At 42.1% G+C, this 15,367-nt stretch overlaps 1 protein-coding gene across 1 annotated transcript in view; it reads right to left on the bottom strand.

Annotated features, from left to right (window-relative positions):
* The window catches only part of mapkapk2a (MAPK activated protein kinase 2a), a 77,570-nt gene that overhangs the window by 1,474 nt on the left and 60,729 nt on the right, over positions 1-15,367 (bottom strand). Inside the window, exons 3-8 of the mRNA XM_076267705.1 lie at positions 7,258-7,322; positions 6,107-6,186; positions 5,832-5,961; positions 5,272-5,347; positions 2,121-2,245; positions 565-650 (exon numbers count right to left, since the gene is read on the bottom strand). Of these exons, the coding sequence (XP_076123820.1) occupies positions 565-650; positions 2,121-2,245; positions 5,272-5,347; positions 5,832-5,961; positions 6,107-6,186; positions 7,258-7,322 (562 nt within the window). The remainder of the gene's footprint in view (positions 1-564; positions 651-2,120; positions 2,246-5,271; positions 5,348-5,831; positions 5,962-6,106; positions 6,187-7,257; positions 7,323-15,367) is intronic.

The raw sequence follows: 15,367 nt of genomic DNA, 5'->3' as shown, positions 1-15,367 counted from the left end.
CGTTCATAAACACACACACATACACTCACACTAACACTCTCTCACACACACACACAAATAGACGTTAAAGATACATGAATATAGTGTGCGTAGTGTGAATTAGTGTTTAATAATGTGTCCACTTTGAAGCGTGTGTGTACAGTGAGGTGTGTATTTGTGTGTGTGTGTATGTATGTAGGAATGTGTGTGTGTGTGTGTGTGTGTGTGTCTGTGTGTGTGTGTGTGTGTGTGTGTGTGTGTGTGTGCGTGCGTATCTGTGTCCACTGCGAGTTGTGTGTACAGTGTGTGTGTGTCCTATCCACTGCAAGTTGTTTGTGTGCAAACTAAGGGGGGAGTGAGTGAGTGAGTGAGTGAGTGAGTGTGTGTGTGTGTGTGTGTGTGTGTGTGTGTGTGCGTGCGTATCTGTGTCCACTGCGAGTTGTGTGTACAGTGTGTGTGTGTCCTATCCACTGCAAGTTGTTTGTGTGCAAACTAAGGGGGGAGTGAGTGAGTGAGTGAGTGAGTGAGTGAGTGAGTGAGTGAGTGAGTGTGTGTATGTGTGTGTGTGTGTGTGCGTGTACTAACGTTGATCCAGGGGTGATTCATGAACTCTGTGATGGTCATCCTCTCGGTGGGCTCTGTCTTCAAGAGGGTTCTGATGAGGTCTTTGGCTGTGGGAAAACACACACACACACACGTGATGAGAAAACACATTCATACGTAATAAGGTCTTCGGCTGTGAGAAAAAACACACACACGCACAATGAGAAAACACATACACCTGTAATAAGGTCACTGGCTGTGAGAAAAAAATCCACAGACACAAAAGACAGACGCGTAGGCACACAACAGTCATAACACAATGCAGACGTCATCATCAAGCTAATTGGAAGTTCTTCCCGCCTCTCTGTATCCGTTTGGACATGCGTGTAGTTTGTGTGTTGCAACAATTTCCTTAATTTCTTCAGAGAGAGACCGTGAGCGAGCAATCGAGCGTTTTTTCAACACTGTCCTGGGGTGAGTGAGTCACCTAGAGAGACCTCTACATGTTCACCTTACACAACCTGACACACACAAAGCTGCAGACAGAACCCCATATACATGTTTCATCTGTGCACCTCGTACGACATGAGACCACAGACAGACGTGGAGAGGAGCAGAAATTGAGTGTCTAGAAGTTTCCATTTTCCGTCAAATACCATTTACTGTAGGTCACCAATATGCCTTTTCAGATGCAACGTCTTCCATAAAGAGCTTTCAATACACACTGCTTACGATCACTGCAAAAATGTACGGTACAGTAGTGCAAACCGAAAATCAGCAATCTGGTCTCCTGTGCAGGATGCCACTCTTCGACTCGAGACTTCCAACATATGACAGAGACAGATAAAGATCTGGGGTTGTCAAACTAGCTACACTTTAAAGAAATAATAAGTATAAGTATATATATTCTTTTAATCCCATGAGGGAAATTTGGTCTCTGCATTTATCCCAATCCGTGAATTAGTGAAACACACTCAGCACACAGTGAACACACAGTGAGGTGAAGCACACACTAATCCGGGCGCAGTGAGCTGTCTGCTACAGCGGCGCTCGGGGAGCAGTGAGGGGTTAGGTGCCTTGCTCAAGGGCACTTCAGCCGTGCCTACTGGTCGGGGTTCGAACCAGCAACCCTCCGGTTACAAGTCCGAAGCGCTAACCAGTAGGCCACGGCTGCCCCTGTAGACATTAAAAGGATGATCTCAATTATTTTGGGTTTTTCTTATCCATAACCTCTGAGGTCAACCTGAGTCATACTGTATGTCATGTCAGCTCTTGTTCTTTCATTTCATGTAGTCCATCAAGAATATCCTGTTTTAGTCCTATACATAACGGTAAGACTTTGTCTACAACAGACTTGTTGCTCTCATGCTCGCTAAGATGCTTGTGTGTTTGTAACCTGTCTCAGCGTTGTGAATAAAGCTTCGTACTCTGCTTTCTCGGCTTGCCTGTGTTTATTACCTTTTGCCTCTTTGTGGATTAACACTTAATTTTTACCACACCACTCTTCGACTAGAGAGGAATACTTCCTATATATGACATAGAGATAGATAAAGATCTTCACTGAGTGATTTCGAGAGCACAGAGAGAGTATGTCCTACCTTCCTCGGACACGTCTGACCATTCTGGGTTGGGGAACTCGTACTGGCCCATACGGATACGCCTCTTCATGCCGGGAGAGATGGCCAGTCCGTGGTTGGAGTAAAACGGAGGGTAACCACAAAGCCTGGGGAGAGGAGGAGGGGGAGAGTTACACACATCAGCTACAACCAAGAGAGTTACACACATCAGCTACAACCAAGAGAGTTACACACATCAGCTACAACCAAGAGAGTTACACACATCAGCTACAACCAAGAGAGTTACACACATCAGCTACAACCAAGAGAGTTACACACATCAGCTACAACCAAGAGAGTTACACACATCAGCTACAACCGAGTTACACACATCAGCTACAACCATGAGAGTTACACACATCAGCTACAACCGAGTTACACACATCAGCTACAACCGAGTTACACACATCAGCTACAACCGAGTTACACACATCAGCTACAACCATGAGAGTTACACACATCAGCTACAACCAAGGTTAAACAAGACTATTGAGGTGGAAGCATGGCTGAGCTGTGCTAGCGTGCAGTAGCCAGAAGAGTTGTGGGTTCAATTCCCGACTGCCACTGTTGTGCCCTTGACTAATAGCCTGGAGATTCCAGATCCTGGTAATCTAGAAAGATTAAGGGTCTGGCCACAAATAATGTAATGGCCCAACTCGAGGGGTGGCACTAAGCGTGCATTTGAAAATCTTACTGCATGGCAATTGGATAACACAATATGATCAATGTTTACTGATTGATTCCGGACTTTGATGCAATTGGATAACACTATGACAGTCCACTGTTTAGCTCGCCTCTGGCCCGCCTATATCAGATACACCGATGTGATTGGTTCCCCACAATACAAGTGGCAAAAGTAAATAAAATAAATAAATAAATAAACAAACAAGGTTTAACAGCCACATTTACATTAAAGCCCACTATATCTATAAGTTATACACATATGGAAGTAAAACTGCACAGTCTACGCATAAAAATAAAAAACTTATTGTAACGCCTCCAATTACCACCCCTTTCGTTTCGCAGCCATACAGTGTGTTTACAGCTCTTCGAGTCACGGTAAAATGTTATTTTTGGTACATAGCTAATTTAGATACACCTATGCAGACATCCCAAGTCTGCCGGAAGTTCCGGGAGTCTCCCACATATTGATAACGGCTCCCTGACGCCCGCAAATTAGATAAAATCTCCCGGAATCTAGGGCGAGCGAGCAAGAGCTCGCACACGAGACCGAAACTTCAAATCGTAAGTGCATCTGAGTGTAGCGCGCACACGAGGGGGATGGAGAGAGAGAGAGAAAGGTAGTGCGTGTGTGCCTGTTCAAGACAAAGAGCATCCTGTTTGGCCTGTTTCAGTTCAGTTCAGTAGCCAGGGAACAGGAGCGTCAGGGCAGAGGCAGAGTGCCCCCCAAAAAGGACCCATTTCACATCAGACCCATTTCACATCAGACTACACGAAAGAGTACCCTTGTCTCATAAGAGTTCAAAATAACGATAGTCTTGCATGCTGCACTGTTTGTAACAGTGACTTTAGCATTGCCCATGACGGGTGAAATTATTGCAAAAGACAGGTGGTGAGTTTAACAAGTGTCATTTCATGTGCATATTATTCAGGACTACTAGATGGCTATTTGCCAAGGCTACATAAAGACCAAATTACCAAAATCTACATATTTTATATATATATATATAACTATATTTGGTGTGCTGAGTAGAGACAATTATTATTATTATTATTTTATTTTTTTTGGGGGGGGGGGGGGGGGGGGGTACCTCCCTGAAAAGGCTTTTTGCAGGTTGGGATGTCTGCCTATGGTGTGGGTGCGTGCGTTCCTTTAGGAATCCACCGTCTTGGTTTGTATAGAAATTAATATTAAGTGACACATACACGTAAGAGTGCGGAAATAGGGGGCTGGTGACAATAGGTAGCGTTTCGATACCATCTGCACCCTCTATACTCACTCAGATTAACTCATTGAGTGCCAAAAACGTAATATTACGTTTTTCCTTCCCATGCGTTGAGTGGCAAAAACGTAATATTAGGTTTTTAGCTTTTTTTTTTTTTAATTACGAAACTAGACACTCTAACACACCTTATATGTGATTTTGGGAACTCTGTGATTATTGGAAATGAAATATATGACGATCGAAAACTCATTAAAACGCACAATCTGGACATTTTATCTGGACATTTTATCATAACTCGGTTGCCGCTTTGGGTCGAATCAGTGACGCATGCACGGCAGGTCAAAACCAGGCCATTTTCGTGGGTCTATCACTAGGTGGCAGTCTCGCCAGGTCTCGCTGATCACTTCCCGGAAAGTTTACACAAGTAAGTAACAGGCAACACTTCCTGAAAGACGTTATATCTCCATTTCTAGAAAAAAACAGCGATTTTGATGAAAACTAGCCACTGTTTAGCTTGGGATTTCTCAGGAACAGAGGCGTGTACCCACCGAGAGCTTAAAGTCTTACCTTTTAAACGAGCCATTGTATGTGTTCATAGCTATAACACAGAATATGCTGTGGCTGTACAAAAATCATCAACAATGGTCTAGATTGCTGGCACTCTAGGACAAAGCTTCCGAAAACAGCTTGGCATTCAATGAGTTAAGAAACGTACAGAGAATTGACGCAAGCATCCCTCGCCCTTGACAATAATTTCCTGTCTCGGTGAGGTATCGAATTCCATTTATCATTCTGAAGAACTTTTATTATAAATGTATCTTATGGCCATGAGCTATTAAGTGGTTTTGCTATGAGTGAGTGTTAAACCAGTCATCAAGACGCTTCCTCAACCAGCCACCTTATCACAACAGTATCAGTGAATTATGCTACTCAGAGCTAAAGAGGGTTACTGAGAACTGTATTACTTGGAACTGGACGGCCTATCTCCCATTTTAACACATTCAGCTAAAATAACATAATTAAATACTTCCCATAATTTACATGAGAGAGAGAAGATTGGGGGGGGGGGGGGTTAGTCCATGACACGTGAGTTTTTGAGTTTGCGTGCATGAGTGCGTGAGTGTGTTGTGTGTTTGTGTGTGTGTGTATAAGACAAAGTGTGTGAGTTGTTGTATGTGAGTGTGTGTGTATAATATATATTATGTGTGTGAGTGATCATGACTTACAAGATGTACATGATGACCCCGAGCGACCACATATCACAGGACTTGTCATACTTCTCTGGACCGAGGACCTCTGGGGCTGAAACAAAGGGGACAACAAAGTCCAGTCAAACCCAAACGAAAGACGTGCCAACAACATCTGATTCCACTGAAGATTCAGAAACATCATTAAACCAAATGAAATGTCAGAACCACAGTTTGCATTTTGAAGAAATCGGCCCTGTCTCCCTCTTAATAATAATAATAACAATGACAATCATCATCATCATCATCATCGTCATCATCATCTGTGTATTTATATAGCACTGTTCTCAAACTCAAGGTGACTTTACAAAGAGCTATTTAATGAATTTATTCAATTATTTGCCCAAGAGTGCACATTTACATCCGTTGTTTAAGTGTGTATCCTGGCAGTCAAAACACATGACCTTGGTGCTAACAGCACACTGAACCGAACGGTGGACACAGCTGGACTCTACCATCAGTGATTCCTTCTCGAGTCTGTGTCTGGCGGTAGGTCTTTCGTTTCCATGGATACAGACGGGTCAGGTGTTCTTCCTTACCAACATAGTAGGGAGTGTAGCAGGGCGTGGCGAGGGAGTTGTGCATCGTTGTCTCCTTGGCGAAGCCAAAGTCAGTCAGCTTCAGAGTGGCGTTGTTGGGCCTTTTGGTGGAATACAGAAGGTTCTCGGGCTGCAAACAAACGAAACAAAGGAACGAAACTCAAGTAAAACAGAAACTGGACCGCATACTAATAGTATGACTAATGCACACACACACACACATACGCATGGAAACACTCATATGGAAAAAAATGTGTGTGTGAAAGCATGGGTACCTTTACGTCTCTGTGTGCGATGTTAATGGCATGAAGGAACTGTATCGCCTCCCCGATACTCATCATAATGTCAGAGGCCTCTGTCAGAACAGCACAGATGGTAAACACACATGTGCTTCACTTCAAACAAAGTAATACACACCAATAACAATAACACAAACAGAAATACACGAAACGCAACATCACAAGACTGCAGGGGCTGATATTACTGATATTAAACTTCCAGCACTATGGGGCTGCAACCGCTCCCTGTGGCTGCCTGGAGACAAACAGTTTCTTCAATATGAATTCACTAGAGAGGAATAATGCATTTCCACTGGGGCAAATTGTTTTGTATGGGCATATTGTGTCTCGAAGCAGACAAAAAACAAATAAACAAAAAACAAAAATAACAGGAGGGAAGAGAAGAGGAGGGAGAAAGAAAAGAGAAGAGGAGGAGGATAAGGAGGAGGAAACGAGAAGAGGAGGAGGAGAAGGAGAAGTGGAGAAGTGGAAAGAAGAGAAGGAGGGAAGAGGAAGAGAGGAGGGAAGAAAGGAGGAGGAGAAGAGAAGAGGAAGAGAAGAGGACAGGAGGGTGTAGGGAAGACAGGCTGCGACACTGTGAAAGTGTATGTATTACTTGAAGAGGTGAATGTAAGCAGGGTGCATGAGAAGAGGGTGCAGCAAAGACAGGCTTTGGGATCATACAGGCGGTGGTAATGTAGTGGCTAAGGAGCTGGGCTAGCATGTAGCGTAGTGGCTAAGGAGCTGGGCTAGCATGTAGCTTAGTGGCTAAGGAGCTGGGCTAGCATGTAGCTTAGTGGCTAAGGAGCTGTGCTAGCATGTAGCGTAGTGGCTAAAGAAACTGGGCTAGCATGTAGCATAGTGGCTAAGGAACTGGGCTAGCATGTAGCGTAGTGGCTAAGGAGCTGGGCTAGCATGTAGCGTAGTGGCTAAGGAGCTGGGCTAGCATGTAGCTTAGTGGCTAAGAAGCTGGGCTACTATATAGTAGCCTTCCACCATTGTGCCCTTGAGCAAGGCACTTAACCCCAAGGTGCTCCGGGAACAATGGCCCTTGTCATATAAGTGACATTTCAAGAAGGGAAATGCAAGTTGCTTTGGATAAAAGCGAATAAAAGCGATAAAAATGAATAAATGTAAATGCAACGTGCCTCTCTCTGTGAAAGCGTGGTCCCCACGGTCCTGAATCCGACTGAACAGCTCTCCTCCATCCATGCTGAAACACAGAACAGGACAACACACACAGCCAGTCAAACTGCAGTCCAAGTCAGTGAATGTACGCTGGCAAGACTAAGGTCAGAGTCAATGCATATTCTGATTGATAGATAGATAGATAGATAGATAGAGATAGATACTTTATTGATCCCCAAGGGGAAATTCAAGAAAATTCTGGCCAATCAGATCACCATTTCATCATTATAAATACTGGAGCCCTGCAAGGCTGAGTTCTGAGTCCATTCATATACACCTTTTACACTAATGACTGTCTCAGCCCATCTCCCATAACAAGGTATTTCACATATTCTGATGACACTGCCATACTCGCACTTCTATCAGACACAGCCTACTGTCACTTACTTCTCATAGTGGTGTGCAGACAACCACCTCCTCCTTGATGCAACAAAAACATAACTCGTATTTGGCAGCAAAACTACTCCAAAGGATCCCATACACATCAACAACCAACCAATAGAGATAGTGGACAGCTATAAACAACCAACCAGTACAGATAGTGGACAGCTTTAAATACCTTGGCATCGCTATCGACAACAAGCTTACCTTCAACCAACACATCACAGACATCCACACATGCTGTCAACAGAGACTCCATGTCATGCGCACACTCATGTCCCTCTTAGTTCAACCCTGCCTTCTGCTCCTGCTGTGTGGCAGCATCATAGGATCCATTCTTTTGCACTCGGCTACTTTTTTACCATTAGAGAATCTAAACTCTACTTCAAACCTATCCTTGCACTGCTGCTATATTTCTTATATTACTATGTTTACATTTTTCTCTTTATTGTCCATATAATTATACTAAAACCGTTATATTACTATGCTCACATTTTTCTCTTATATTGTTCATATTTAATGCTGGTCTCTTATATTTTCCATATTTATTGCTGGTCGCTAGACTTTAACCCTGCACTGTTGGACTTATTTGCACTACCACCATGACACACACCTCATTAAGCATCTTACCACTGCATACTGAATCACAGGGTTGCCCTGTCACTGCAAGCCCCTCATGCTTATACATCCTTAGTACATTCATGTGGATCCTTGTTTTAGCATCTTTAGTATATTTTACTGTTCTTTTTAGTCATGAGGATTTGCTATTTTATCATCCAGTTTATGTTGTTGTGTGTGGTGCCTTAAGCTACTGCGACCTTGAATTTCCCCTTGGGGATCAATAAATATAAGTATATATACTCTTTTGATCCTGTGAGGGAAATTTGGTCTCCGCATTTATCCCAATACGTGAATTAGTGAAACACACTCAGCACACAGTGAACACAGTGAGGTGAAGCACACACTAATCCCGGCGCAGTGAGCTGCCTGCAACAACAGCTGCGCTCGGGGAGCAGTGAGGGGTTAGGTGCCTTGCTCAAAGGTACTTCAGCCGTGCCTACTGGTCGGGGTTCGAACCGGCAACCCTTCGGTAACAGGTCCGAAGCGCTAACCAGTAGGCCACGGCTGCCCTCAAAGTATCTATCTATCCATCTATCTATTCTGCCCTACAAAGCCAAAAGGCAGTAACTGACCAGAGTGTCAAACTGAGAAAAATTACTTTTAAGTTGTTTTATTTGTCTACACAAATGTATTATAGGTAGAGCAATGAAAATCTGGTGACTTGTTGCCCTGATAAAGAAATGTGTGTATATAAAAAATATTGTGCTCAAAGTTGACCTTTAACCCTTATTTGTCAGATACTGTACTCTGCCTTTGTATTATGTATTAAAAAATAAGGAGTCGTGCAAAGGCAAAAGGCAGTAACTGACATATAATCAATATTTGCTTACCACCATATAGATCATACATGGGCAACATACGGCCCGCAGGCCACATCCGGCCCGTGGGCTTTCCCTGACCGGCCCGCGTAAGGTCCGTGAAAGAACAAATAGTCAAGAGCCTAACATAGAGATAATGCACGCAAATCAATAATGTTGCTTTTATTTTGAAAGCGACTGCTATTTGTACGCCCATACATTTGTGCGTGGATGCATACGATGTAAACACCCTCACTGAATTGTGCTGGTGAATAGAATTTATGCTTCTGCGTCGACACAATGCAGTTGCCTTTAAGTCGGCGTAAACCTTTTAAAGTTTTGTGTGTCTTATGTCTGCGTCGCTCACCACCGCAAAGGTTGTCAGAACGAACTCCTGCTGTTTGTTGGCGATACGAAGTGTTAATTTCAAAACGTTGCTGGCAGATAGATAGTTTACATTCGGATAACCCCGTCATTGTAAGCAAAATATGTCTGAGTTTATTTGCAAAGCTTATGTTAGCGACCTAGTATGATGCTACTACCCACAGGTTGCTTGAAGCAGCCGGCTCAACACACAGGGCGAGTTGACCAATCACAGTTTTGTGCATAAAGTTAAAGCAAAAACATAGCCTACATTTTTAAAATAGTTTTCTTTGTGCATGTTGATTAACTAATGAAAGCCTACTATCCACATTTTCATAGTCTAATTCTGCATAGAGTTAATTTAAAGCAACACCAAAGAACTTTTCCTCTGTTGCACGCACGCTATTTGTTTATCCAGCAACGGCTTTGCAAATAACGATGTCCATAGACAGTAGAATATGTTGAATGATTTTATGAAATTACGATGTATTGCGACATCTTGCAAGTCAAATTTGTAGTTTATTATGTCTCATTCGATCGAACTACAGATCCGCTACCCGATCTGGCAAACTTACATAGTGCGGTTATAGCCAATAGAGGGCTGCGAAGCGAATGCAGAAGTGCCGTTCACCCTGTTACGAGTTGATGAACCACGGAAACAATTTTGGAAACATTATTTTAAGGTACAAAAACCTCTTTGGTGTTGCTTTAATGATGGTAATGATTTAATGATGAAATATTGCTGAGTGTTGATGAAATGGTGGCACAGGCCTATGGTTGTACTGACTCCTTCACATTTTCATGGCCTAGCCTAATTATATAGATATTGTAGTACTTTTTTATATCAGTCTTTGAAAACTGAAAAAAAAAAATGTCAATGTCAAAAAATCATTTTCGAGAATGAGGATTAAATACTGGACATAAATGAAATAGCCTATTGCTGTTTTTCCTTTGTCTCCCTCACATTTTCATCTGTTCTTACGAGTAGTAAACAAAACCATATGATTTACTTAATGTTATACAAGAACAGAATAGAATTGGACAGAATTGAGTTCAGACTTGAGTTCGGTATTTTGGGTCCGGCCCTCCTCAACAGTCCCAGTTTGTCATGTGGCCCCTTGGAGAAATTAGTTGCCCACCCCTGATATAGATCATTAACTGAACACCTTAATTAAAGTCTAAATCAAGGCATTTGTTTTAGATGACACACAATTACTTAGACATTTAGTTGTTGCTATCCAGTGCTGGGAGTGCATTCAGTTGGAGTCAACACTTCGACTAAAGAACTTCAATTTTGTGTGCAGCAAAACCAACAGGGTGACTGCAGATAGATGACACAAGAGTGTACAGTATGAATAAATACAACAACTATCTCTGATAATTAAAAACAATAATTTATTTGAAAGAGAACACAAAGATAGCAAATTAATGGATGGTTTAAAATTCATGTATGGAGATAAAAACAAGTGACCCATTCTTAAAATTGAGGTTTCTTATGACGGTGGGCATAACATAAGCAATGTAATTTCCATTGTTTTGGATGCAATAAACTTGATTTGAATTATGCTGTCACTCCTCCACAAGACGTGAGAGCCAAAAAGCCTTTCTATTGGGGGGCATAAGAGGACAATGTTTTTTACAATGTCTTCTTTCTTTGTCTCCTCAATGCCCCAGTTACTGCCTTTTGCCTTTGAATGACTCCTTATTTTTAGTACATAATACAAAGGCAGAGTACAGTATCTGACAAATAAGGGTTAAAGGTCAACTTTGAGCACAATATTTTTTATATACACACATTTCTTCATCAGGGCAACAAGTCACCAGCTTTTCATTGCTCTACCTATAATACATTTGTGTAGACAAAACAAAAAACTTTGAAGTCACTTTTCTCAGTTTGACACTCTGGTCAGTTACTGCCTTTTGCCTTTGTAGGACAGTATGGTTTTTGGACTTACTGTGAACACAAAACTCTATTTTTTCGAAAAAAACAATCACATTGAGTTAGTGTTGCACGGTGTATCGATACTAAAAAGGTATCACGATGCCTTCACGCAAAAAATGATACGATTTCCGACGTTTTTAGAATCGATACTTTATTAAAATAATAACGTTCTGCGTCTGTGTGAACTGCTGCTCTCACTGCTCCTTGCACGCATCTAGGCAAGTGGGCGTGTGAAGCAGGCAGCTCTGAGTGAGTGAGTGCGCAGCTAACGTCAACAAAGTTCTTTGCCGACAGTCCTCTGCCTTGTGGATAAAACAAAAGGTGAAGTGAAATCTGGAACTATATGGGATACATCGGGAATAGTGAAGGCAAGCCATCAGGTACACAGAGGTCTGTTTGTAAAATATGTTTCAAAGTAATTTATAAGCAGTAGCCTAGGCTAAACACCTCGCAGACATATCCCAACATTTTTAAAGAGTTCAAAGAAGGACAGGTTAACGAATATGCTATAGAAAACACGAATGGTTAGTGCCAAGTTCTTCTCTTCCTATGTGAAACGAGTAGGCCTATGGTTCTCTGGGATAAAGCAAACCTTCCTTCATCAATAAATTTTGACGAGACATAACGAGGTAATCATTTTGACGAGACATAACGAGCTGTAGCCTAATCATAGGGTGCTAACGTGATGAAAGCACAATGTTCATGCCAGAATATCATTACCATAACTAAACAATCTATTTCATGTTCGGTCAGTACTGGTAATATTTTTCATGGCATGTAGACTGCAATTTGTTCAATAATTATTGCTCAGATGTTGAATAGGCTACCCGAAATGCGCTAATTAAAGCCCACAGCATATTACCACCAAAGCGTGGTGAGTCCTAATAATAATAGCGGCTTATTGTTACGTGGTAGCAAATCATGTTATCAAAGAAATGGACATAATGTAGGAATGCACACAGAGATATATTGCAACAGGTAATGGTGTAGGCATATCTGACGAAGACCTAGCATTCAGTGATTTGCATGCAGTAGTTTCAACACTGACCTTGATCTAGCCTAGTTTGACTATTTAAAGCTACTTTATTGCCAAAACACAACACAATGTAAATGAACTATAACAAACAATAAAGGACTTAATCACACAAAGTAGGCCTACTATTTTACTAACTATAAAAAATTATAATTATGTAGGAAGTTTAAAACCCAGAATTTAACTGCACACTACAAAAGTGCACCGAATTCAACACAAATGACCCAATACACTTGGAGGAGGTAGGAGTCCTTTCTTTTCCAGATATCTTAGGATTTTGCCGTAGTATCGTTTCAGTATCGAGCATCATGATATTTATGGCAGGTATCATATCGAAGTCATAATTTTGGTATCGTGACAACACTACATTGAGTATAGATATTTATCCACATGATAAAGGAAGTCTTTAATATCCCAAAAATGTCAATAACTCATTTTTGACCAAAAATGCAGTTACTGCCTTTTGGCTTTGTAGGGCAGTATTGATCTATCATTTGATGACCCATATGGCGCAGTAGGGGAGCAATTCTATTGCCTTAAATGCCCTTTTAGGGGTAGAGAGGCAGGCTGGCGGGAAACTAGCACAGAGCGGTCTAAGTGAGCATGCTGGTTTGTAGCCCAATTTCTCATAAATGTGATTTTGACAGAATGTGCGTGTGTGAACGTGAGTGTGAGTGTGTGACTGAAAGATAGACTCAGAATAGCGGTGCAGTATCATTCATGCTTACTAGGGCTAAGGCGCAGCCCTGACCACAGCCTTGATGACATCCTCAGATGTCGCTAGGCCACGGCCCAGGGGTGAGCTGGTTTTCGTGAAAGTGCCCCAGATGAGGGGAAGGGGGCCAGGCATCGGATGTAAAGGGCAAAGCCTGCAAGCTCATCTGTGGTCAGGTACTCAGCCTCGGTTATGCGCATCCTCCCAGCTGTTGGTTACAGCGTTTACGGTCAGGCACAACCAGATATGTCTGTCAGCGTAACACAGACTTAGAGTGTGTGTGAGAGAGGGAGGGAGAGAGAGAGAGAGAGAGTGAGTGAGTGAGTGAGAGAGTGAGAGAGAGAGAGTGCATGTGTAAAATAAAGGCAAAGGAAACTTAAAAATCCTGCCTTCCGGAGAAAGGCATCGAGGCATTAGTCCAAATGAAATATTCATATCAAATTCTGCCTTCTAAGTTACCTTCATACTGCCGAATTTTGAAGGCAATGTATTAAGTAATTTGTCAGTATCCTGGCAATGGCATTCTGAGTTGCTATCTTGCGCGGCCGTCCAATATAAAGTTCATAGCTGGTACCTTGATGCCTGTTATGGCAAGCGAGGCTGCTGCCTTCCATTTCGAACAGACCTATAGAATGTTTCACATAGGTCAGCATTCCTATACATTAAGTATCCTATACATTTAGTATGCATGAGGCAGTCCAGTGGTTGTACTACAAGAGGCAGTCCAGTGGTTGCACTACAATGCAGAGAAATGGCCTTGATGTGGCTTGAGTCCAATGCAGACCCTAGTGACATGAGAAGGGTCGAAACATCGTTATATTGAAGGTGCAATCCTCCATCAGGGCGAAAGGTCCACAGCCTGCTCAGCGGTGTGTTTAACAGAAACAGACTCTCCATGGGGAAACAATGGGTAGCTGGTGGGGACAGTTACGTTTAAGTACTTAATGGTTGTAACTCAAACGGCTCTTATGAGACAGTATGGTAGTACAGTAAGGTCATAATAAGAACATCATACCAAGTCAAACACTGTGCTGTTAGTATGATGGTCTGGAGCTGCTTTGGTACTTCAGGGCCTGGGCAACAAAATTAAGGTTTTGGAGTAGCCTAGTCAAGGTCCTGACTTGAATCTGATTGAGATGCTGTGGTGACATGACCTTAAACAGGTAGTTCATGCTCATAAAACAATTCTGCAAAGAAGAGTGGGCCAAAATCCCTCTGCAGTTGTGTAAAAGACTAGTCTGAAACGTTTGATTGCTGTTGTTGCCGCCAAGGGAGGGTGACCCGGTTACTAGGTTTAGGGGGGCAATTACTTTTTCCCATGGGTGATCTAGGTCTTGAATAACTATTTACCTTCAATAAATTAAATGATAATTTATAAGCTGCATTTTGTGTGTACTTGCTTTGTCTTTGTCTAATATTAAAATTAGTTGAATGACCTGAAGCATTTAAGTGTGACATAGAAGAAAGCGGGAAGAGGACAAATACTTTTTCACAGGTCTGTACATATTGTCAGAGCTATGATTTGTGACCTTGACACTTTAGAATCCAAGTTTAGAATTTAGATGAATTTCTGGTGAGGTGTTGCATACAACTTAGGATCCAGCAACTGTTCATTCTATCAGCAACTTACTGACTGTTAGAGGGATACAGTTTTTTATTTTATTTTGTAGGCTCTGTAATAACACTGTCAACAGTATTACCAACGCTGACAAAGCAAACCTTGAGTCAGGAAAGAAGAAAAAAATATATAATTTCAAGAGTGTATATGCAATACCAAAAAAAAAAAAAAAAATGAAACAGTTAGAACTTTGCATAAATTACTGAGTCATCCTTGAGTTTCACTGGGGAGCTCTTCAGGGATCTGGAGGCAAGCCCATGCTTGCTGTTGAGCCTATTAAACATAGGCAGTCATGCAAACTTGATGAGACATGGAGCAGGCTGCCTGACCAAATTCATTTTTGCAAACGGCAGAAATTCATATTTGTACCAGTATTTGCATGCCTGGTTTCGCTGTGTCTCGGTTTCTCAGTTAATTTCAAAAGGTTTCATAACTAATCACCACGATGCCTGAGTAAGTCGTGTGTGTGTGTGTAAATGCGTAGTTTAGTATGTTAGTGTGTGTGTGTGTACAGCGGGGGCGTTAGCGTTATCGTCTGCATTAGCCAGACTAGCAGAACTGTGACAGCATATATGTGAGGGTGTAAGTGTGTGTGTGTTA

The sequence above is a fragment of the Alosa pseudoharengus genome, unplaced genomic scaffold (assembly GCF_046254945.1).
Source record: "Alosa pseudoharengus isolate Yale_2024_CS ecotype anadromous, Long Island Sound unplaced genomic scaffold, YU_APseudo_1.1 YU_APseudo_1.1_scf_5, whole genome shotgun sequence".
In the NCBI taxonomy this organism is placed as follows: domain Eukaryota; kingdom Metazoa; phylum Chordata; class Actinopteri; order Clupeiformes; family Clupeidae; genus Alosa; species Alosa pseudoharengus.
The sequence above is the reverse complement of the archived record's forward strand: the minus strand, read 5'-3'. Positions and strand labels throughout refer to the sequence as shown.